We start from the raw sequence: 23,738 nt of genomic DNA on the forward strand, positions 1-23,738 counted from the left end.
TTAGCACTGCTGCCTCACCGTGCCAGGGACCCGCGTTAGCACTGCTGTCTCACCGCGCCAGGGACCCGCGTTAGCACTGCTGTCTCACCGCACCAGGGACCCGGGTTAGCACTGCTGCCTCACCGCGCCAGGGACCCGGGTTAGCACTGCTGCCTCACCGCGCCAGGGACCCGGGTTAGCACTGCTGTCTCACCGCGCCAGGGACACGGGTTAGCACTGCTGCCTCACCGCGCCAGGGACCCGGGTTAGCACTGCTGCCTCACCGCGCCTGGGACCCGCGTTAGCACTGCTGCCTCACCGCGCCAGGGACCCGCGTTAGCACTGCTGCCTCACCGTGCCAGGGACCCGCGTTAGCACTGCTGCCTCACCGCGCCAGGGACCCGCGTTAGCACTGCTGCCTCACCGCGCCAGTGACCCGCGTTAGCACTGCTGCCTCACCGCGCCAGGGACCCGGGTTAGCACTGCTGCCTCACCGCGCCAGGGACCCGCGTTAGCACTGCTGCCTCACCGCGCCAGTGACCCGCGTTAGCACTGCTGCCTCACCGCGCCAGGGACCCGGGTTAGCACTGCTGTCTCACTGCGCCAGGGACCCGCGTTAGCACTGCTGCCTCACCACGCCAGGGACCCGGGTTAGCACTGCTGCCTCACTGCGCCAGGGACCCGCGTTAGCACTGCTGCCTCACCGCGCCAGGGACCCGGGTTAGCACTGCTGCCTCACCGCACCAGGGACCCGGGTTAGCACTGCTGCCTCACCGCGCCAGGGACCCGCGTTAGCACTGCTGCCTCACCGCGCCAGGGACCCGGGTTAGCACTGCTGCCTCACCGCGCCAGGGACCCGCGTTAGCACTGCTGCCTCACCGCGCCAGGGACCCGCGTTAGCACTGCTGCCTCACCGCACCAGGGACCCGCGTTAGCACTGCTGCCTCACCGCGCCAGGGACCCGCGTTAGCACTGCTGCCTCACCGCGCCAGGGACCCGCGTTAGCACTGCTGCCTCACCGCACCAGGGACCCGCGTTAGCACTGCTGCCTCACCGCGCCAGGGACCCGCGTTAGCACTGCTGCCTCACCGCGCTAGGGACCCGCGTTAGCACTGCTGCCTCACCGCGCCAGGGACCCGCGTTAGCACTGCTGCCTCACCGTGCCAGGGACCCGCGTTAGCACTGCTGCCTCACCGCGCCAGGGACCCGCGTTAGCACTGCTGCCTCACCGCGCCAGGGACCCGCGTTAGCACTGCTGCCTCACCGCGCCAGTGACCCGGGTTAGCACTGCTGCCTCACCGCGCCAGGGACCCGCGTGAGCACTGCTGCCTCACCGCGCCAGGGACCCGGGTTAGCACTGCTGCCTCACCGCGCCAGGGACCCGCGTTAGCACTGCTGCCTCACCGCGCCAGGGACCCGGGTTAGCACTGCTGCCTCACCGCGCCAGGGACCCGCGTTAGCACTGCTGCCTCACCGCGCCAGGGACCCGCATTAGCACTGCTGCCTCACCGCGCCAGGGACCCGGGTTAGCACTGCTGCCTCACCGTGCCAGGGACCCACGTTAGCACTGCTGCCTCACCGTGCCAGGGACCCGCGTTAGCACTGCTGCCTCACCGCGCCAGGGACCCGGGTTAGCACTGCTGCCTCACCGCGCCAGGGACCCGCATTAGCACTGCTGCCTCACCGCGCCAGGGACCCGCATTAGCACTGCTGCCTCACCGCGCCAGGGACCCGCATTAGCACTGCTGCCTCACCGCGCCAGGGACCCGCGTTAGCACTGCTGCCTCACCGCGCCAGGGACCCGCGTTAGCACTGCTGCCTCACCGCGCCAGGGACCCGGGTTAGCACTGCTGCCTCACCGTGCCAGGGACCCGGGTTAGCACTGCTGCCTCACCGCGCCAGGGACCCACGTTAGCACTGCTGCCTCACCGTGCCAGGGACCCGCGTGAGCACTGCTGCCTCACCGCGCCAGGGACCCGCGTGAGCACTGCTGCCTCACCGCGCCAGGGACCCGCGTTAGCACTGCTGCCTCACCGCGCCAGGGACCCGCGTTAGCACTGCTGCCTCACCGCGCCAGGGACCCGGGTTAACACTGCTGCCTCACCGCGCTAGGGATCCGCGTTAGCACTGCTGCCTCACCGCGCCAGGGACCCGCGTTAGCACTGCTGCCTCACCGCGCCAGGGACCCTCGTTAGCACTGCTGTCTCACCGTGCCAGGGACCCGCATTAGCACTGCTGCCTCACCGCGCCAGGGACCCGCGTTAGCACTGCTGCCTCACCGCGCCAGGGACCCTCGTTAGCACTGCTGCCTCACCGTGCCAGGGACCCGCATTAGCACTGCTGCCTCACCGCGCCAGGGACCCTCGTTAGCACTGCTGCCTCACCGTGCCAGGGACCCGCGTTAGCACTGCTGCCTCACCGTGCCAGGGACCCGCGTCAGCACTGCTGCCTCAGCGCGCCAGGGACCCGCGTCAGCACTGCTGCCTCAGCGCGCCAGGGACCCGCGTCAGCACTGCTGCCTCACCGCGCCAGGGACCCGCGTCAGCACTGCTGCCTCAGCGCGCCAGGGACCCGCGTCAGCACTGCTGCCTCACCGCGCCAGGGACCCGCGTCAGCACTGCTGCCTCAGCGCGCCAGGGACCCGCGTCAGCACTGCTGCCTCACCGCGCCAGGGACCCGCGTCAGCACTGCTGCCTCAGCGCGCCAGGGACCCGCGTCAGCACTGCTGCCTCACCGCGCCAGGGACCCGCGTCAGCACTGCTGCCTCAGCGCGCCAGGGACCCGCGTCAGCACTGCTGCCTCAGCGCGCCAGGGACCCGCGTCAGCACTGCTGCCTCAGCGCGCCAGGGACCCGCGTCAGCACTGCTGCCTCACCGCGCCTGGGACCCTGGTTAGCACTGCTGCCTCACCGCGCCAGGGACCCGCGTTAGCACTGCTGCCTCACCGTGCCAGGGACCCGCGTTAGCACTGCTGCCTCACCGCGCCAGGGACCCGGGTTAGCACTGCTGCCTCACCGCGTCAGGGACCCGCGTTAGCACTGCTGCCTCACCGCGCCAGGGACCCGCGTTAGCACTGCTGCCTCACCGCGCCAGGGACCCGCGTTAGCACTGCTGCCTCACCGTGCCAGGGACCCGCGTTAGCACTGCTGCCTCACCGCGCCAGGGACCCGCGTTAGCACTGCTGTCTCACCGCGCCAGGGACCCGCGTTAGCACTGCTGCCTCACCGCGCCAGGGACCCGCGTTAGCACTGCTGCCTCACCGCGCCAGGGACCCGCGTTAGCACTGCTGCCTCAACGCGCCAGGGACCCGGGTTAGCACTGCTGCCTCACCGCGCCAGGGACCCGGGTTAGCACTGCTGCCTCAACGCGTCAGGGACCCGGGTTAGCACTGCTGCCTCACCGCGTCAGGGACCCGCGTTAGCACTGCTGCCTCACCGCGCCAGGGACCCGCGTTAGCACTGCTGCCTCACCGCGCCAGGGACCCGCGTTAGCACTGCTGCCTCACCGTGCCAGGGACCCGCGTTAGCACTGCTGCCTCACCGCGCCAGGGACCCGCGTTAGCACTGCTGCCTCACCGTGCCAGGGACCCGCGTTAGCACTGCTGCCTCACCGCGCCAGGGACCCGCGTTAGCACTGCTGCCTCACCGCGCCTGGGACCCGGGTTAACACTGCTGTCTCACCGCGCCAGGGACCCGGGTTAGCACTGCTGCCTCACCGCGCCAGGGACCCGCGTTAGCACTGCTGCCTCACCGCGCCTGGGACCCGGGTTAACACTGCTGTCTCACCGCGCCTGGGACCCGGGTTAGCACTGCTGCCTCACCGCGCCAGGGACCCGCGTTAGCACTGCTGCCTCACCGCACCAGGGACCCGCGTTAGCACTGCTGCCTCACCGCGCCAGGGACTCGCGTTAGCACTGCTGCCTCACCGCGCCAGGGACCCGCGTTAGCACTGCTGCCTCACCGCGCCAGTGACCCGTGTTAGCACTGCTGCCTCACCGCGCCAGGGACCCGCGTTAGCACTGCTGCCTCACCGCGCCTGGGACCCGCGTTAGCACTGCTGCCTCACCGCGCCAGGGACCCGCGTTAGCACTGCTGCCTCACCGCGCCAGGGACCCGCGTTAGCACTGCTGCCTCACCGCGCCAGGGACCCGCGTTAGCACTGCTGCCTCACCGCGCCAGGGACCCGCGTTAGCACTGCTGCCTCACCGCACAAGGGACCCGGGTTAACACTGCTGCCTCACCGCACAAGGGACCCGGGTTCAATTCCGGCCTCGGGTGACTGTCAGTGTGGAATTTGCACTTTCTCCCCGTGTCTGCTCCGGTTTCCTCCGGGTGCTGTTTCCTCCCACAGTCCAAAGATCTACAGGTTAGGTGGATTGGCCGTGCTAAATTGTCCCTTAGTGTTCAAAGATGTGCAGGTTAGGTGGATTGGCCGTGCTAAATTGTCCCTTAGTGTCCAAAGATGTGCGGGTTAGGTGGATTGGCCGTGTTAAATTGTCCCTCAGTGTCCAAAGATGTGCAGGTTAGGTGGATTCGCCGTGTTAAATTGTCCCTCAGTGTCCAAAGATGTGCAGGTTAGGTGGATTGGCCGTGTTAAATTGTCCCTCAGTGTCCAAAGATGTGCAGGTTAGGTGGATTGGCCGTGCTAAATTGTCCCCTAGTGTCCAAAGATGTGCAGGTTAGGTGGATTGGCCGTGCTAAATTGTCCCCTAGTGTCCAAAGATGTGCAGGTTAGGTGGATTGGCCGTGCTAAATTGTCCCTTAGTGTCCAGAGATGTGCAGATTAGGTGGATTGGCCGTGCTAAATTGTCACTTAGTGTCCAAAGATGTGCAGGTTAGGTGGATTGGCCGTGCTAAATTGCCCCTTAGTGTCCAAAGATGTGCAGGTTAGGTAGGTTTATGGCGTTAAAGGGTTAGGGCGGGGGAGTGGGCCTAGTTGGGGAGTTTTTCAAAGGGTCAGTGCAGACTCGATGGGCCAAATGGGCTTCGTAAGCACTATAGGAATTCTGTGGTTCTCTATCATCCCGACCACCATGAGCTCTTGACTTGACTTTTATGTGACTCCTCAGCGAATGTCGTTATCAAAATCTAAATATGCCACATCTACTGTCTCCCCTTTATGCACCCTCGAAAGACCCGAATGGATTTGTCAAACCCGATTTCCCTTTCACAAAACCATGGTGACTCCGCCCGATTGTGGTGTGATCTTCTCATGATGCCTGAATGATGCATTCCAGCTTTTTCCCAACGACCGATGTTAAACCAACCGGCCGAGAGTTTCTTGCTTTCTGGCTCCCTCTGCCCTTGAACAAAGGCGGCACGTTTGTGCTTTTCCAATCGGCTGCGGCCTTCCGCTGAGGCTTTTACAGAGGGCATTTTGGAAGAGGTTGGCGTCAAGAGGAAAATGGCGGCCCCTCCTGCGGGCGGCGTGCTCCAGCGCCATGACCAGTGACCACCATCGTTGCCAAAGCCCCAAACAACCCTCGTGGCTTCATGTGGGGCAGTTGTGCCTCTCCAGGTCTGGCCTCGTCGATCAGGTGCACCAGCGATGATTGTTGGCGACTTGTCCATCATCTTTGGTAAAAGGAAGCTCCGGAAAGTGAAGACACCCCCAATGCAGTCTTATCCTGGAATACAGGACAGCAGGCCCAGCCTTTAATCCAGTTCGCCTTTCTCGTAGATCCCCCCTCCCCCCACACCCGAGTGTTTGTAATTGTTAACAAGTTCCTCCCTCCATTTTGCCGCTGCTTTGCGACGCGCCTTGGCATTTTTTTGTGTCTTTGTGTGTAGGGATTTGTCACGATAAGTATTTATATCTGTACAAATTGTGGTGCCCTTCACAATCTTGGGCTGTTCCACTACACCTCCTCGCCAATCCGTCTGTCGTTTCAGATTGGCGACGGTTACCACGGGAACTAAAGATCCGAATACGAAAGCCAGCAAAAGACAGTAAGTATGGAAGTTCCACCTGGATTATTCCCCCGTCCCAACAGGCCCAGTCTACAGGGAGACACCGACACCCGTCCCAACAGGCCCAGTCTACAGGGAGACACCTACACCCGTCCCAACAGGCCCAGTCTACAGGGAGACACCGACACCCGTCCCAACAGGCCCAGGCTACAGGGAGACACCTACACCCGTCCCAACAGGCCCAGGCTACAGGGAAACACCTACACCGTCCCAACAGGCCCAGGCTACAGGGACACTTACACCCTCCCAACAGGCCCAGGCTACAGGGACACTTACACCCTCCCAACAGGCCCAGGCTACAGGGAGACACCTACACCCTCCCAACAGGCCCAGGCCACAGGGAAACACCTACACCCTCCCAACAGGCCCAGGCTACAGGGACACTTACACCCTCCCAACAGGCCCAGGCTACAGGGACACTTACACCCTCCCAACAGGCCCAGGCTACAGGGACACACCTACACCCTCCCAACAGGCCCAGGCTACAGGGAGACACCTACACCCTCCCAACAGGCCCAGACTACAGGGAGACACCTACACCGTCCCAACAGGCCCAGACTACAGGGAGACACCTACACTGTCCCAACAGGCCCAGGCTACAGGGAGACACCTACACCGTCCCAACAGGCCCAGACTACAGGGAGACACTTACACCCTAACAACAGGCCCAGACTACAGGGAGACACCTACACCCGTCCCAACAGGCCCAGACTACAGGGAGACACCTACACCCGTCCCAACAGGCCGAGGCTACAGGGAGATACCTACACCCGTCCCAACAGGCCCAGACTACAGGGAGACACCTACACCCTCCCAACAGGCCCAGGCTACAGGGAGACACTTGCACCCTCCCAACTGGCCCAGGCGACAGGGAGACACCTACACCCTCCCAACAGGCCCAGGCTACAGGGAGACGCCTACACCGTCCCAACAGGCTCACGCTACAGACCGACACTTACACCCTCCCAACAGGCCCAGACTACAGGGAGACACTTGCACCCTCCCAACTGGCCCTGGCTACAGGGATACACCTACACCCTCCCAACAGGCCCAGGCTACAGGGAGACACCTACACCCTCCCAACAGGCCCAGACTACAGGGAGACACCTACACCCTCCCAACAGGCCCAGACTACAGGGAGACACCTACACTGTCCCAACAGGCCCAGGCTACACGGAGACACCTACACCCTCCCAACAGGCCCAGGCTACAGGGATACACCTACACTGTCCCAACAGGCCCAGGCTACAGGGAGACACCTACACCCTCCCAACAGGCCCAGGCTACAGGGATACACCTACACCCTCCCAACAGGCCCAGGCTACAGGGAGACACCTACACCCTCCCAACAGGCCCAGACTACAGGGAGACACTTACACCCTACCAACAGGCCCAGGCTACAGGGAGACACCTACACCCGTCCCAACAGGCCCAGGCTACAGGGAGACACCTACATCCTCACAACAGGCCCAGACTACAGGGAGACACCTACACCCTCCCAACAGGCCCAGACTACAGGGAGACGCCTACACCCTCCCAACAGGCCCAGACTACAGGGAGACACTTACACCCTAACAACAGGCCCAGACTACAGGGAGACACCTACACCCTCCCAACAGGCTCAGGCTACAGACCGACACTTACACCCTCCCAACAGGCCCAGGCTACAGGGAGACACCTACACCCTAACAACAGGCTCAGGCTACAGGGAGACACCTACACCCGTCCCAACAGGCCCAGGCTACAGGGAGACACCTACACCATCCCAACAGGCTCAGGCTACAGACCGACACTTACACCCTCCCAACAGGCCCAGACTACAGGGAGACACTTACACCCTCCCAACAGGCCCAGACTACAGGGAGACACTTACACCCTCCCAACAGGCCCAGACTACAGGGAGACACCTACACCGTCCCAACAGGCCCAGACTACAGGGAGACGCCTACACCCTCCCAACTGGCCCAGGCTACAGGGAGACACCTACACCCTCCCAACAGGCCCAGACTACAGGGAGACACCGACACCCGTCCCAACAGGCCCAGTCTACAGGGAGACACCTACACCCTCCCAACAGGCCCAGGCTACAGGGAGACACCTACACCCGTCCCAACAGGCCCAGACTACAGGGAGACACCTACACCCTCCCAACAGGCCCAGGCTACAGGGAGACACCTACACCCTCCCAACAGGCCCAGACTACAGGGAGACACTTACACCCTCCCAACAGGCCCAGACTACAGGGAGACACCTACACCGTCCCAACAGGTCCAGGCTACAGGGAGACACCTACACTGTCCCAACAGGCCCAGGCTACAGGGAGACACCTACACCCTAACAACAGGCCCAGGCTACAGGGAGACACCTGCACCCGTCCCAACAGGCCCAGGCTACAGGGAGACACCTACACCCTCCCAACAGGCCCAGGCTACAGGGAGACACCTACACCGTCCCAACAGGCCCAGACTACAGGGAGACACCTACACCGTCCCAACAGGCCCAGACTACAGGGAGACACCTACACCGTCCCAACAGGCCCAGGCTACAGGGAGACACCTACACCCTCCCAACAGGCCCAGGCTACAGGGAGACACCTACAACCTCCCAACAGGCCCAGGCTACAGGGAGACACCTACACCCTCCCAACAGGCCCAGACTACAGGGAGACACCTACACCCTCCCAACAGGCCCAGACTGCAGGAAGACACCTACACCCGTCCCAACAGGCCCAGGCTACAGGGAGACACCTACACCCTCCCAACAGGCCCAGACTACAGGGAGACACCTACACCCTCCCAACAGGCCCAGACTACAGGGAGACACCTACACCGTCCCAACAGGCCCAGGCTACAGGGAGACACCTACACTGTCCCAACAGGCCCAGGCTATAGGGAGACACCTACACCCTCCCAACAGGCCCAGGCTACAGGGAGACACTTGCACCCTCCCAACTGGCCCTGGCTACAGGGATACACCTACACCCTCCCAACAGGCCCAGACTACAGGGAGACACCTACACCGTCCCAACAGGCCCAGACTACAGGGAGACGCCTACACCCTCCCAACTGGCCCAGGCTACAGGGAGACACCTACACCCGTCCCAACAGGCCTAGACTACAGGGAGACACCTACACCGTCCCAACAGGCCCAGGCTACAGGGAGACACCTACACCCTCCCAACAGGCCCAGACTACAGGGAGACACTTACACCCTCCCAACAGGCCCAGTCTACAGGGAGACACCTACACCCACCCAACAGGCCCAGACTACAGGGAGACACCTACACCGTCCCAACAGGCCCAGGCTACAGGGAGACACCTACACTGTCCCAACAGGCCCAGGCTACAGGGAGACACCTACACCCTAACAACAGGCCCAGGCTACAGGGAGACACCTGCACCTGTCCCAACAGGCCCAGGCTACAGGGAGACACCTACACCCTCCCAACAGGCCCAGGCTACAGGGAGACACCTACACCCTCCCAACAGGCCCAGGCTACAGGGAGACACCTACACCCTCCCAACAGGCCCAGACTACAGGGAGACACCTACACCCTCCCAACAGGCCCAGACTGCAGGAAGACACCTACACCCGTCCCAACAGGCCCAGGCTACAGGGAGACACCTACACCCTCCCAGCAGGCCCAGACTACAGGGAGACACCTACACCCTCCCAACATGCCCAGACTACAGGGAGACACCTACACCGTCCCAACAGGCCCAGGCTACAGGGAGACACCTACACTGTCCCAACAGGCACAGGCTATAGGGAGACACCTACACCCTCCCAACAGGCCCAGGCTACAGGGACACACCTACACCCTCCCAACAGGCCCAGACTACCGGGAGACACCTACACCCTGCCAACAGGCCCAGACTACAGGGAGACACTTACACCCTCACAACAGGCCCAGACTACAGGGAGACACCTACACCCTAACAACAGGCCCAGACTACAGGGAGACACCTACACTGTCCCAACAGGCCCAGGCTACACGGAGACACCTACACCCTCCCAACAGGCCCAGGCTACAGGGATACACCTACACTGTCCCAACAGGCCCAGGCTACAGGGAGACACCTACACCCTCCCAACAGGCCCAGGCTACAGGGATACACCTACACCCTCCCAACAGGCCCAGGCTACAGGGAGACACCTACACCCTCCCAACAGGCCCAGACTACAGGGAGACACTTACACCCTACCAACAGGCCAAGGCTACAGGGAGACACCTACACCCGTCCCAACAGGCCCAGGCTACAGGGAGACACCTACATCCTCACAACAGGCCCAGACTACAGGGAGACACCGACACCCGTCCCAACAGGCCCAGTCTACAGGGAGACACCTACACCCTCCCAACAGGCCCAGGCTACAGGGAGACACCTACACCCGTCCCAACAGGCCTAGACTACAGGGAGACACCTACACCGTCCCAACAGGCCCAGGCTACAGGGAGACACCTACACCCTCCCAACAGGCCCAGACTACAGGGAGACACTTACACCCTCCCAACAGGCCCAGTCTACAGGGAGACACCTACACCCTCCCAACAGGCCCAGACTACAGGGAGACACCTACACCGTCCCAACAGGCCCAGGCTACAGGGAGACACCTACACTGTCCCAACAGGCCCAGGCTACAGGGAGACACCTACACCCTAACAACAGGCCCAGGCTACAGGGAGACACCTGCACCCGTCCCAACAGGCCCAGGCTACAGGGAGACACCTACACCCTCCCAACAGGCCCAGGCTACAGGGAGACACCTACACCCTCCCAACAGGCCCAGGCTACAGGGAGACACCTACACCCTCCCAACAGGCCCAGACTACAGGGAGACACCTACACCCTCCCAACAGGCCCAGACTGCAGGAAGACACCTACACCCGTCCCAACAGGCCCAGGCTACAGGGAGACACCTACACCCTCCCAGCAGGCCCAGACTACAGGGAGACACCTACACCCTCCCAACATGCCCAGACTACAGGGAGACACCTACACCGTCCCAACAGGCCCAGGCTACAGGGAGACACCTACACTGTCCCAACAGGCACAGGCTATAGGGAGACACCTACACCCTCCCAACAGGCCCAGGCTACAGGGACACACCTACACCCTCCCAACAGGCCCAGACTACAGGGAGACACCTACACCCTGCCAACAGGCCCAGACTACAGGGAGACACTTACACCCTCACAACAGGCCCAGACTACAGGGAGACACCTACACCCTAACAACAGGCCCAGACTACAGGGAGACACCTACACTGTCCCAACAGGCCCAGGCTACAGGGAGACACCTACACCCTAACAACAGGCCCAGACTACAGGGAGACACCTACACCCTCCCAACAGGCCCAGACTACAGGGAGACACCTACACCCTCCCAACAGGCCCAGGCTACAGGGAGACACCTACACCCTCCCAACAGGCCCAGGCTACAGGGAGACACCGACACCCGTCCCAACAGGCCCAGACTACAGGGAGACACCTACACTGTCCCAACAGGCCCAGGCTACAGGGAGACACCTACACCCGTCCCAACAGGCCCTGGCTACAGGGAGACACCTACACCCTCCCAACAGGCCCAGGCTACAGGGAGACACCTACACCCTCCCAACAGGCCCAGGCTACAGGGAGACACCTACACTGTCCCAACAGGCCCAGGCTACAGGGAGACACCTACACCCTCCCAACAGGCCCAGGCTACAGGGAGACACCTACACCCTCCCAACAGGCCCAGGCTACAGGGAGACACCTACACCCTAACAACAGGCCCAGACTACAGGGAGACACCTACACCCTCCCAACAGGCCCAGACTACAGGGAGACACCTACACCCTCCCAACAGGCCCAGGCTACAGGGAGACACCTACACCCTCCCAACAGGCCCAGGCTACAGGGAGACACCTACACCCTCCCAACAGGCCCAGGCTACAGGGAGACACCTACACCCTCCCAACAGGCCCAGGCTACAGGGACACACCTACACCCTCCCAACAGGCCCAGACTGCAGGGAGACACCTACACCCTCCCAACAGGCCCAGGCTACAGGGAGACACCTGCACCCTAACAACAGGCCCAGACTACAGGGAGACACCTACACCCTCCCAACAGGCCCAGACTACAGGGAGAGACCTACACCCTCCCAACAGGCCCAGGCCACAGGGAGACACCTACACCCTCCCAACAGGCCCAGGCTACAGGGAGACACCTACACCCTCCCAACAGGCCCAGGCTACAGGGAGACACCTACACCCTCCCAACAGGCCCAGGCTACAGGGCGACACTTACACCCTCCCAACAGGCCCAGACTACAGGGTGACACTTACACCCTCCCAACAGGCCCAGACTACAGGGAGACACTTACACCCTCCCAACAGGCCCAGACTACAGGGAGACACCTACACCCTCCCAACAGGCCCAGACTACAGGGAGACACCTACACCGTCCCAACAGGCCCAGGCTACAGGGAGACACTTACACCCTCCCAACAGGCCTTGGCATCAATTGAACTTCCTTATCATCTGCAGAGTGCATTGTTCCTCCCATCCCACCAGGAGAGTCTGCCCAGATATCCCCTCGACCACCACCGGGGGGAGTCTGGAGATTGGTTTTTGGGGAATGAGAGGTAATGGCAGAGATTTCGCTGGGGTAGCCGGCTGGAAAGTGTTGATATTGAGTTCCCAGGAAGTTGAATAAACGGTCGCGGACCAGACATGTTCGCCAAACCTGAAGCCAGAAGGCGTTAACGGGGTTGGGTTATTAACTGCAGGTGGGAAAGGCTGTCGGAGTGAGTAAAGGGGGGTGGACGTGGGGGTGACGAACCGTGTGTGACACTGAGAGAGACGGGCTGCGACCGCACGGTGCACACATCGCTCCCCATTAACCATCACCGTCGGGTGTCGTTACCTGCATCCGGCCCCCTGTCCGAATCAACACGACCACCCCCCCCATGAACTGCGGGCTTTAATATTGTTAAACTGTCTGGAGGATTGCCCTTAATCAAACACCTTGGGAAAGTCAAACAGAACAGTATCCTCTCGCTGACCCCTGTCAAACCTCACCTGAAAATAATCAAAAATGATGGTCTTTATTAGTGTCACAAGTTTACATTAACGCTGCAGTGAAGTTACTGTGAAAAGCCCCTAGTCGCCGCATTCCGGCACCTGTTCGGGTCACAGAGGGAGATTTCAGAATGTCCAATTCACCCAGCAGCCCGTCTTTCGGGACTTGTGGGAGGAAACCGGAGCACCCGGAGGAAACCCACGCAGACACGGGGAGGACGTGCAGACTCCGCACAGACAGTGACCCAAGCTGGGAATCGAACCCGGGTCCCCGGCGCTGTGAAGCCGCAGTGCTAACCACTGTGCTGTCGTGCTGCCCCTGTCAACTCATTGTTTAAAAACCCAGAAGGAAGTTTGTCACTCGTCACTTTGCCTCGATCGCTCTGTGGTCCTCCTGTTTCACATTGTGTTTGCAGAGACCCCGGTCCCAGGGCGGAAGCTCAAACCCAGGACAAGCGTGGAGAAAGAAGAAATCATCAAAAAGCTGGAGGTAATCTGGAATGGTGATCCCAGGAATGGTGACCTGGGACCGAAGTGTGAGGTTAATGAGTATCAGCTCAGTGTGTGAGTATGGAGGGTGAGGTTAATGTGTATCAGCTCAGTGTGTGGGTATGGAGGGTGAGGTTAATGTGTATCAGCTCTGTGTGTGAGTATGGAGGGTGAGGTTAATGTGTATCAGCTCAGTGTGTGGGTATGGAGAGTGAGGTTAATGTGTATCAGCTCAGTGTGTGGGTATGGAGGGTGAGGTTAATGTGTATCAGCTCAGTGTGTGGGTATGGAGGGTGAGGTTAATGTGTATCAGCTCGGTGTGTGGGTATGGAGAGTGAGGTTAATGTGTATCAGCTCAGTGTGTGGGTATGGAGGGTGAGGTTAATGTGTATCAGCTCAGTGCGGTGGGTATGGAGGGTGACGTTAATGTGCATCAGCTCAGTGCAGTGGGTATGGAGGGTGAGGTTAATGTGCATCAGCTCAGTGCAGTGGGTATGGAGGGTGAGGTTAATGTGTATCAGCCCAGTGCAGTGGGTATGGAGGGTGAGGTTAATGTGTATCAGCTCAGTGCGGTGGGTATGGAGGGTGAGGTTAATGTGCATCAGCTCAGTGCAGTGGGTATGGAGGGTGAGGTTAATGTGTATCAGCCCAGTGCAGTGGGTATGGAGGGTGAGGTTAATGTGTATCAGCTCAGTGTGTGGGTATGGAGGGTGAGGTTAATGTGTATCAGCTCTGTGTGTGGGTATGGAGGGTGAGGTTATTGTGTATCAGCTCTGTGTGTGGGTATGGAGTTTGAGGTTAATGTGTATCAGCTCAGTGTGGGTATGGAGGGTAAGGTTAATGTGAATCAGCTCTGTGTGTGTATATGGAGGGTGAGGTTAATGTGTATCAGCTCAGTGTGTGGGTATGGAGGGTGAGGTTAATGTGTATCAGTCAGTGTGTATATGGAGGGTGAGGTTAATGTGTATCAGCTCGGTGTGTGGGTATGGAGGGTGAGGTTAATGTGTATCAGCTCAGTGTGTGGGTATGGAGGGTGAGGTTAATGTGTATCAGCTCAGTGCAGTGGGTATGGAGGGTGAGGTTAATGTGTATCAGCCCAGTGCAGTGGGTATGGAGAGTGAGGTTAATGTGTATCAGCTCAGTGTGTGGGTATGGAGGGTGAGGTTAATGTGTATCAGCTCAGTGTGTGGGTATGGAGAGTGAGGTTAATGTGTATCAGCTCGGTGTGTGGGTATGGAGTGTAAGGTTAATGTGTATCAGCTCAGTGCAGTGGGTATGGAGGGTGAGGTTAATGTGTATCAGCTCAGTGCAGTGGGTATGGAGGGTGAGGTTAATGTGTATCAGCCCAGTGCAGTGGGTATGGAGGGTGAGGTTAATGTGTATCAGCTCAGTGTGTGGGTATGGAGAGTGAGGTTAATGTGTATCAGCTCGGTGTGTGGGTATGGAGTGTAAGGTTAATGTGTATCAGCTCAGTGTGTGAGTATGGAGGGTGAGGTTAATGTGTATCAGCTCAGTGTGTGGGTATGGAGGGTGAGGTTAATGTGCATCAGCTCCGTGTGTGGGTATGGATAGTGAGGTTAATGTGTATCAGCCCAGTGCGGTGGGTATGGAGAGTGAGGTTAATGTGTATCAGCTCAGTGTGGGTATGGAGAGTGAGGTTAATGTGTATCAGCCCAGTGCGGTGGGTATGGAGGGTGAGGTTAATGTGTATCAGCTCCGTGTGTGGGTATGGATAGTGAGGTTAATGTGTATCAGCCCAGTGCGGTGGGTATGGAGAGTGAGGTTAATGTGTATCAGCTCAGTGTGTGGGTATGGAGGGTGAGGTTAATGTGTATCAGCTCAGTGTGGGTATGGAGAGTGAGGTTAATGTGTATCAGCTCAGTGTGTGGGTATGGAGGGTGAGGTTAATGTGTATCAGCTCAGTGTGGTGGGTTTGGAGGGTGAGGTTAATGTGTATCAGCTCAGTGTGTGGGTATGGAGGGTGAGGTTAATGTGTATCAGCTCAGTGTGGGTATGGAGAGTGAGGTTAATGTGTATCAGCTCAGTGTGTGGGTATGGAGGGTGAGGTTAATGTGTATCAGCTCAGTGTGGGTATGGAGAGTGAGGTTAATGTGTATCAGCTCCGTGTGTGGGTATGGAGGGTGAGGTTAATATGTATAAGCTCACTATGTGGGTATGGAGTGTAAGGTTAATGTGAATGAGCTCTGTGTGTGGGTATGGAGGGTGAGGTTAATGTGTATCAGCTCTGTGCAGTGGGTATGGAGGGTGAGGTTAATGTGTATCAGCTCTGTGTGTGGGTATGGAGGGTGAGGTTAATGTGTATCAGCTCAGTGCAGTGGGTATGGAGGGTGAGGTTAATGTGTATCAGCTCAGTGTGGTGGGTTTGGAGGGTGAGGTTAATGTGTATCAGCTCCGTGTGTGGGTATGGGGGGGTGAGGTTAATGTGTATCAGCTCAGTGTGTGGGTATGGAGCGTGAGGTTAATGTGTATCAGCTCGGTGTGCGGGTATGGAGAGTGAGGTGCAGTGGGTGTGGAGAGTGAGGTTAATGTGTATCAGCTCAGGTGTGGTGGGTTTGGAGGGTGAGGTTAATGGGTATCAGCTCAGTGTGTGGGTATGGAGGGTGAGGTTAATATGTATCAGCTCAGGTGTGGTGGGTTTGGAGGGTGAGGTTAATGTGTATCAGCTCCGTGTGTGGGTATGGAGGGTGAGGTTAATGTGTATCAGCTCAGTGCGGTGGGTATGGAGAGTGAGGTTAATGTGTATCAGCTCAGTGTGGGTATGGAGAGTGAGCTTAATGTGTATCAGCTCCGTGTGTGGGTATGGAGGGTGAGGTTAATGTGTATAAGCTCACTATGTGGGTATGGAGTGTAAGGTTAATGTGTATCAGCTCAGTGTGGGTATGGAGAGTGTGGTTAATGTGTATCAGCTCCGTGTGTGGGTATGGAGGGTGAGGTTAATGTGTATCAGCTCAGTGCGGTGGGTATGGAGAGTGAGGTTAATGTGTATCAGCTCAGTGTGGGTATGGAGAGTGAGCTTAATGTGTATCAGCTCCGTGTGTGGGTATGGAGGGTGAGGTTAATGTGTATAAGCTCACTATGTGGGTATGGAGTGTAAGGTTAATGTGTATCAGCTCAGTGCAGTGGGTATGGAGGCTGAGGTTAATGTGTATCAGCTCAGTGCGGTGGGTATGGAGGGTGAGGTTAATGTGTATCAGCTCAGTGCGGTGGGTATGGAGGGTGAGGTTAATGTGTATCAGCTCAGTGTGGGTATGGAGGGTGAGGTTAATGTGTATCAGCTCAGTGTGGGTATGGAGAGTGAGGTTAATGTGTATCAGCTCCGTGTGTGGGTATGGAGGGTGAGGTTAATGTGTATAAGCTCACTATGTGGGTATGGAGTGTAAGGTTAATGTGAATGAGCTCTGTGTGTGGGTATGGAGGGTGAGGTTAATGTGTATCAGCTCAGTGCAGTGGGTATGGAGGGTGAGGTTAATGTGTATCAGCTCCGTGTGTGGGTATGGAGGGTGAGGTTAATGTGTATCAGCTCAGTGCAGTGGGTATGGAGGGTGAGGTTAATGTGTATCAGCTCAGTGTGGTGGGTTTGGAGGGTGAGGTTAATGTGTATCAGCTCCGTGTGTGGGTATGGGGGGGTGAGGTTAATGTGTATCAGCTCAGTGTGTGGTTTTGGAGCGTGAGGTTAATGTGTATCAGCTCGGTGTGCGGGTATGGAGGGTGAGGTGCAGTGGATGTGGAGAGTGAGGTTAATGTGTATCAGCTCAGGTGTGGTGGGTTTGGAGGGTGAGGTTAATGGGTATCAGCTCTGTGTGTGGGTATGGAGTGTAAGGTTAATGTGTATCAGCTCAGTGTGTGAGTATGGAGGGTGAGGTTAATGTGTATCAGCTCAGTGTGTGGGTATGGAGGGTGAGGTTAATGTGTATCAGCTCAGTGCGGTTGGTATGGAGAGTGAGGTTAATGTGTATCAGCTCGGTGTGTGGGTATGGAGGGTGAGGTTAATGTGTATCAGCTCAGTGCGGTGGGTTTGGAGGGTGCGGTGGTATGGAGAGTGAGGTTAATGTGTATCAGCTCAGTGTGGTGGGTTTGGAGGGTGAGGTTAATGTGTATCAGCTCAGTGCGGTGGGTATGGAGAGTGAGGTTAATGTGTATCAGCTCGGTGTGTGGGTATGGAGGGTGAGGTTAATGTGTATCAGCTCAGTGCAGTGGGTATGTAGGGTGATGTTAATGTGTATCAGCTCAGTGTGTGGGTATGGAGGGTGAGGTTAATGTGTATCAGCTCAGTGTGTGGGTATGGAGAGTGAGGTTAATGTGTATCAGCTCAGTGTGTGGGTATGGAGCGTGAGGTTAATGTGTATCAGCTCAGTGTGTGGGTATGGAGGGTGAGGTTAATGTGTATCAGCTGAGTGCGGTGGGTATGGAGGGTGAGGTTAATGTGTATCAGCTCAGTGCAGTGGGTATGTCGGGTGAGGTTAATGTGTATCAGCTCAGTGTGTGGGTATGGAGGGTGAGGTTAATGTGTATCAGCTCAGTGTGTGGGTATGGAGCGTGAGGTTAAGGTGTATCAGCTCAGTGTGTGGGTATGGAGGGTGAGGTTAATGTGTATCAGCTCAGTGTGTGGGTATGGAGGGTAAGGTTAATGTGTATCTGCTCGGTGCGGTGGGTATGGAAGGCTAGGTTAATGTGTATCAGCTCAGTGTGTGGGTATGGAGCGTGAGGTTAATGTGTATCAGCTCAGTGTGTGGGTATGGAGGGTGAGGTTAATGTGTATCAGCTCAGTGTGTGGGTATGGAGGGTAAGGTTAATGTGTATCTGCTCGGTGCGGTGGGTATGGAAGGCTAGGTTAATGTGTATCAGCTCAGTGTGTGGGTATGGAGGGTGAGGTTAATGTGTATCAACTCAGTGTGTGGGTATGGAGAGTGAGGTTAATGTATATCAGCTCAGTGCGGTGGGTATGGAGGGTGAGGTTAATGTGTATCAGCTCAGTGCTGTGGGTATGGAGGGTGAGGTGGGTATGGAGGGTGCGGTGGGTATGGAGGGTGAGGTGGGTATGGACGGTGGGGTTAATGGGTATCAGCTCAGTGTGTGGGTATGGAGGGTGCGGTGGGTATGGAGGGTGAGATTAATGTGTATCAGCTCAGTGCGGTGGGTATGGAGGGCGAGGTGGGTATGGAGGGCGAGGTGGGTATGGAGGGTGAGGTGGCTATGGAGGGTGGGGTTAATGGGTATCAGCTCGGTGTGTGGGTATGGAGGGTGAGGTTAATGTGTATCAGCTCGGTGTGGTGGGTATGGAGAGTGAGGTTAATGTGTATCAGCTCAGTGTGTTGGTATGGAGGGTGAGGTTAATGTGTATCAGCTCGGTGTGTGGGTATGGAGGGTGAGGTTAATGTGTATCAGCTCGGTGTGTGGGTATGGAGGGTGCGGTGGGTATGGAGGGTGCGGTGGGTATGGAGGGTGCGGTGGGTATGGAGGGTGCGGTGGGTATAGAGGGTGAGGTGGGTATGGACGGTGGGGTTAATGTGTATCAGCTCAGTGTGTGGGTATGGAGGGTGAGGTGGGTATGGAGGGTGCGGTGGGTATGGAGGGTGAGATTAATGTGTATCAGCTCAGTGCGGTGGGTATGGAGGGTGAGGTGGGTATGGACGGTGGGGTTAATGGGTATCAGCTTGGCGCTGCCCTGGGGACGACGGAGTGGTCCATTAATCATTTCCGTATCTGTCATTTTCTCGACTCTTCCTCAGACGCTGGAGAAGAAGGAAGAAGCTCACAGTTCCGACGAAGAGGAGGAACAGGACAAGGGAGAAGAGGAGAAGGAGAATGAAGAGGAGTACGATGAGGAGGAGTTTGAAGAGGTCAGTCCCGGAGCTTCACGGTAGCATTGTGGATAGCACAATTGCTTCACAGCTCCAGGGTCCCAGGTTCGATTCCCGGCCGGGTCACTGTCTGTGCGGAGTCTGCACGTCCTCCCCGTGTCTGCGTGGGTTTCCTCCGGGTGCTCCGGTTTCCTCCCACAGTCCAAAGATGTGCAGGTTAGGTGGATTGGCCATGATAAATTGTCCCTTAGTGTTGGGTGGGGTTACTGGGTTATGGGGATTAGGTAGGGTGCTCTTTCCGAGAGCCGGTGCAGACTTGATGGGCCGAATGGCCTCCTTCTGCACTGTAAATTCTATGTTCTGTGATCTATGATCAACATTCACGGATGATAGTTTGTCGTCTATTACTTCCCAGTTGAGGCGACGAGAGACCGCTGTCCGTCACTGCTCCCCAGCGACAGTGTCACATCCGTGTTTGCCTGTCGGCCTGCCGTGTCCTGGACTTGCCCCGAACGCTGTGTTCACAGGAGGCTCGCAGCTTCCTGCTGCCTGGGCGGACGCCCTTCAGTCCGTCATATCTGTGCTGGTTATTTGAAAGATCAGTCCAATCAACTTCCCCCCTGCCAAAATCTTCCCCATCACAACAACTTGCTGATCTCATCCCCTGCTCCCCCCAATCTGTGGGCAATCTCCCCCATCCCCCACATTCTGGGGAAATTCCCCCCCAATCTCCTGCTCCCCCCCCCCCCCCCGATCTGGGGGAAATCTCCCCCCAACCCCCTCCCCCTCCCGTTCTGGGGAAATTCCCCCCCATCCCCTGCTCCCCCCGATCTGGGGGAAATCTCCCCCATCCCCCCCCTGTTCTGGGGAAATTTCCCCCCATCCCCTGCTCCCCCCCCCCGATCTGGGGGCAATCTCCCCCCATCCCCCCCGATCTGGGGGCAGTCTGCCCCCATCCCCCCCCCCCCCCGATCTGGGGGCAATCTGCCCCATCCCCCCCGATCTGGGGGCAATCTGCCCCCATCCCCCCCGATCTGGGGGCAATCTGCCCCCATCCCCCCCGATCTGGGGGCAATCTGCCCCCATCCCCCCCGATCTGGGGGCAATCTGCCCCCACCCCCCCCGATCTGGGAGCAATCTGCCCCCATCTCTCCCCCCCCCCCCCCCGATCTGGGGGCAATCTGCCCCCATCCCCCCCCGATCTGGGGGCAATCTGCCCCCATCCCCCCCCGATCTGGGGGCAATCTGCCCCCATCCCCCCCGATCTGGGGGCAATCTGCCCCCATCCCCCCCCCGATCTGGGGGCAATCTGCCCCCATCCCCCCCCGATCTGGGGGCAATCTGCCCCCATCCCCCCCCGATCTGGGGGCAATCTGCCCCCATCCCCCCCCGATCTGGGGGCAATCTGCCCCCATCCCCCCCCGATCTGGGGGCAATCTGCCCCCATCCCCCCCCGATCTGGGGGCAATCTGCCCCCATCCCCCCCCGATCTGGGGGCAATCTGCCCCCATCCCCCCCCGATCTGGGGGCAATCTGCCCCCATCCCCCCCCGATCTGGGGGCAATCTGCCCCCATCCCCCCCCGATCTGGGGGCAATCTGCCCCCATCCCCCCCCCGATCTGGGGGCAATCTGCCCCATCCCCCCCCCCGATCTGGGGGCAATCTGCCCCATCCCCCCCCCCGATCTGGGGGCAATCTGCCCCATCCCCCCCCCCGATCTGGGGGCAATCTGCCCCCATCCCCCCCGATCTGGGGGCAATCTGCCCCCATCCCCCCCCGATCTGGGGGCAATCTGCCCCCATCCCCCCCCGATCTGGGGGCAATCTGCCCCCATCCCCCCCCGATCTGGGGGCAATCTGCCCCCATCCCCCCCCGATCTGGGGGCAATCTGCCCCCATCCCCCCCCGATCTGGGGGCAATCTGCCCCCATCCCCCCCCGATCTGGGGGCAATCTGCCCCCATCCCCCCCCGATCTGGGGGCAATCTGCCCCCATCCCCCCCGATCTGGGGGCAATCTGCCCCCATCTCTCCCCCCCCCCCCCCCGATCTGGGGGCAATCTGCCCCCATCCCCCCCCCCCGATCTGGGGGCAATCTGCCCCCATCCCCCCCCCCGATCTGGGGGCAATCTGCCCCCATCCCCCCCCCCGATCTGGGGGCAATCTGCCCCATCCCCCCCCCCGATCTGGGGGCAATCTGCCCCCATCCCCCCCCCGATCTGGGGGCAATCTGCCCCCATCCCCCCCCCGATCTGGGGGCAATCTGCCCCCATCCCCCCCCGATCTGGGGGCAATCTGCCCCCATCCCCCCCCCGATCTGGGAGCAATCTGCCCCCATCTCTTTCCCCCCCCCCCCCCCGATCTGGGGGCAATCTGCCCCCATCCCCCCCCCGATCTGGGGGCAATCTGCCCCCATCCCCCCCCGATCTGGGGGCAATCTGCCCCCATCTCTCCCCCCCCCCGATCTGGGGGCAATCTACCCCCAACCCCCCCCCCCGATCTGGGGGCAATCTGCCCCCATCCCCCCCCGATCTGGGGGCAATCTGCCCCCATCCCCCCCGATCTGGGGGCAATCTGCCCCCATCCCCCCCGATCTGGGGGCAATCTGCCCCCATCCCCCCCGATCTGGGGGCAATCTGCCCCCATCCCCCCCGATCTGGGGGCAATCTGCCCCCATCCCCCCCGATCTGGGGGCAATCTGCCCCCATCCCCCCCCCGATCTGGGGGCCATCTGCCCCCATCCCCCCCCCCCGATCTGGGGGCAATCTGCCCCCATCCCCCCCCCCGATCTGGGGGCAATCTGCCCCCATCTCCCCCCCCCGATCTGGGGGCAATCTGCCCCCATCTCCCCCCCCCCCCCCCCGATCTGGGGGCAATCTGCCCCCATCTCCCCCCCCCCCCGATCTGGGGGCAATCTGCCCCCATCCCCCCCCCCCCCCCCGATCTGGGGGCAATCTGCCCCCATCCCCCCCCCCCCCCCGTTCTGGGGGAAATCCCCCCCATCCCCTGCTCCCCCCAATCGGGGGGCAATCTCCACCATCCCCCCCGATCTGGGGCAATCTCCCCCCGTCCCGTCCCCCGTTCTGGGGGAAATCCCCCCCCCCCCCCCATCCCCTGCTCCCCCCGATCTGGGGGCAATCTGCCCCCATCCCCCACGTTCTGGGGGAAATCCCCCCCCCCCAATCCCCTGTTGCTCCCGATCTGGGGAAATCTTCCCCCCCATCCCCCCACCCACCCCCCCGTTCTGAGGAAATTACCCCCATCCCCTGCTCCCCCCCGATCTGGGGGCAATTTCCCCCATCCCCCCCGATTTGGGGGCAATCTCCCACCATCCCCCCCCCGTTCTGGGGGAAATCCCCCCCCCATCCCCTGCTCCCCCCGATCTGGGGCAATCTTCCCCCATCCCCCCCCCGTTCTGGGGGAAATTTCCCCCCATCCCCTGCTCCCCCCGATCTGGGGGCAATCTCCCCCATCCCCCCATTCTGGGGGAAATTCCCCCCCATCTCCTCCCCCCGATCTGGGGGCAATCTCCCCCATCCCACCCGTTCTGGGGCAATCTCCCCCATTCTGGAGGAAACCCCTGCTCCCCCCGATCTGGTTGAAATCTCCCTCCGCACCCTCTCTACGAGGGACGTTGACCTCTTCCCTCCAGTGCGGGGTCTGGAATCGGATGCAATACTCCCGCTGGAGTCCTAATCCAGGACCAATGTTTCGAAGATACTGGCTGTCTTTTATATTTTAGTTCTATTGCCAAGCATCCTGTGAGTGTCGTTCCAGGTTACGTGACCCGTTAGAGTCTCTAAATCTATTTTGTCCTTAAATATATGCAGTGACGCGACCTCCACAAGTTCACCTCCCCCGGATGATCTGCCGCGTATTCCCAGACTGACCCCCTGTTCTACACCCCCAGACAATCACTCCATTTCCCCGTCTCCATCATAGAGTCAGAGATGTTGACAGCACGGAAACAGGCCATTCGGCCCAGTGTGCCCGTGCCGCCCAGCTTCTAGCACTTTAGTAACGGAGAGGGATAGGTACGTGCAACAGGGCAAGGTTTACAATTGGGGGAAGGGTAAATACGATGTTGTCAGACAAGAATTGAAGTGCATAAGTTGGGAACATAGGCTGTCAGGGACGGACACAAGTGAAATGTGGAACTTGTTCAAGGAACAGGTACTACGTGTCCTTGATATGTATGTCCCTGTCAGGCAGGGAAGAGATGGTCGAGTGAGGGAACCATGGTTGACAAGAGAGGTTGAATGTCTTGTTAAGCGGAAAAAGGAGACTTATGTAAGGCTGAGGAAACAAGGTTCAGACAGGGCATTGGAGGGATACAAGATAGCCAGGAGGGAACTGAAGAAACGGATTAGGAGAGCTAAGAGAGGGCATGAACAATCTTTGGCGGGTAGGATCAA

General features: G+C 59.5%; 1 protein-coding gene across 2 annotated transcripts in view; it reads left to right on the plus strand.

Moving 5' to 3' along the window:
- LOC140405800 (DNA-directed RNA polymerase III subunit RPC7-like) overlaps positions 1-23,738 on the plus strand; it is a 189,758-nt gene that overhangs the window by 50,433 nt on the left and 115,587 nt on the right. For both annotated transcript variants that reach the window (XR_011938764.1, XM_072494231.1), the window contains exons 4-6: positions 5,870-5,926; positions 13,432-13,505; positions 19,255-19,365. Coding sequence is in view for 1 of the 2 variants with exons in the window: in XM_072494231.1 (XP_072350332.1) it covers positions 5,870-5,926; positions 13,432-13,505; positions 19,255-19,365 (242 nt within the window). In the remaining variant the exon portion in view is untranslated. The remainder of the gene's footprint in view (positions 1-5,869; positions 5,927-13,431; positions 13,506-19,254; positions 19,366-23,738) is intronic.

This window comes from Scyliorhinus torazame, unplaced genomic scaffold, assembly GCF_047496885.1.
Source record: "Scyliorhinus torazame isolate Kashiwa2021f unplaced genomic scaffold, sScyTor2.1 scaffold_243, whole genome shotgun sequence".
Taxonomy (NCBI): Eukaryota; Metazoa; Chordata; class Chondrichthyes; order Carcharhiniformes; family Scyliorhinidae; genus Scyliorhinus; species Scyliorhinus torazame.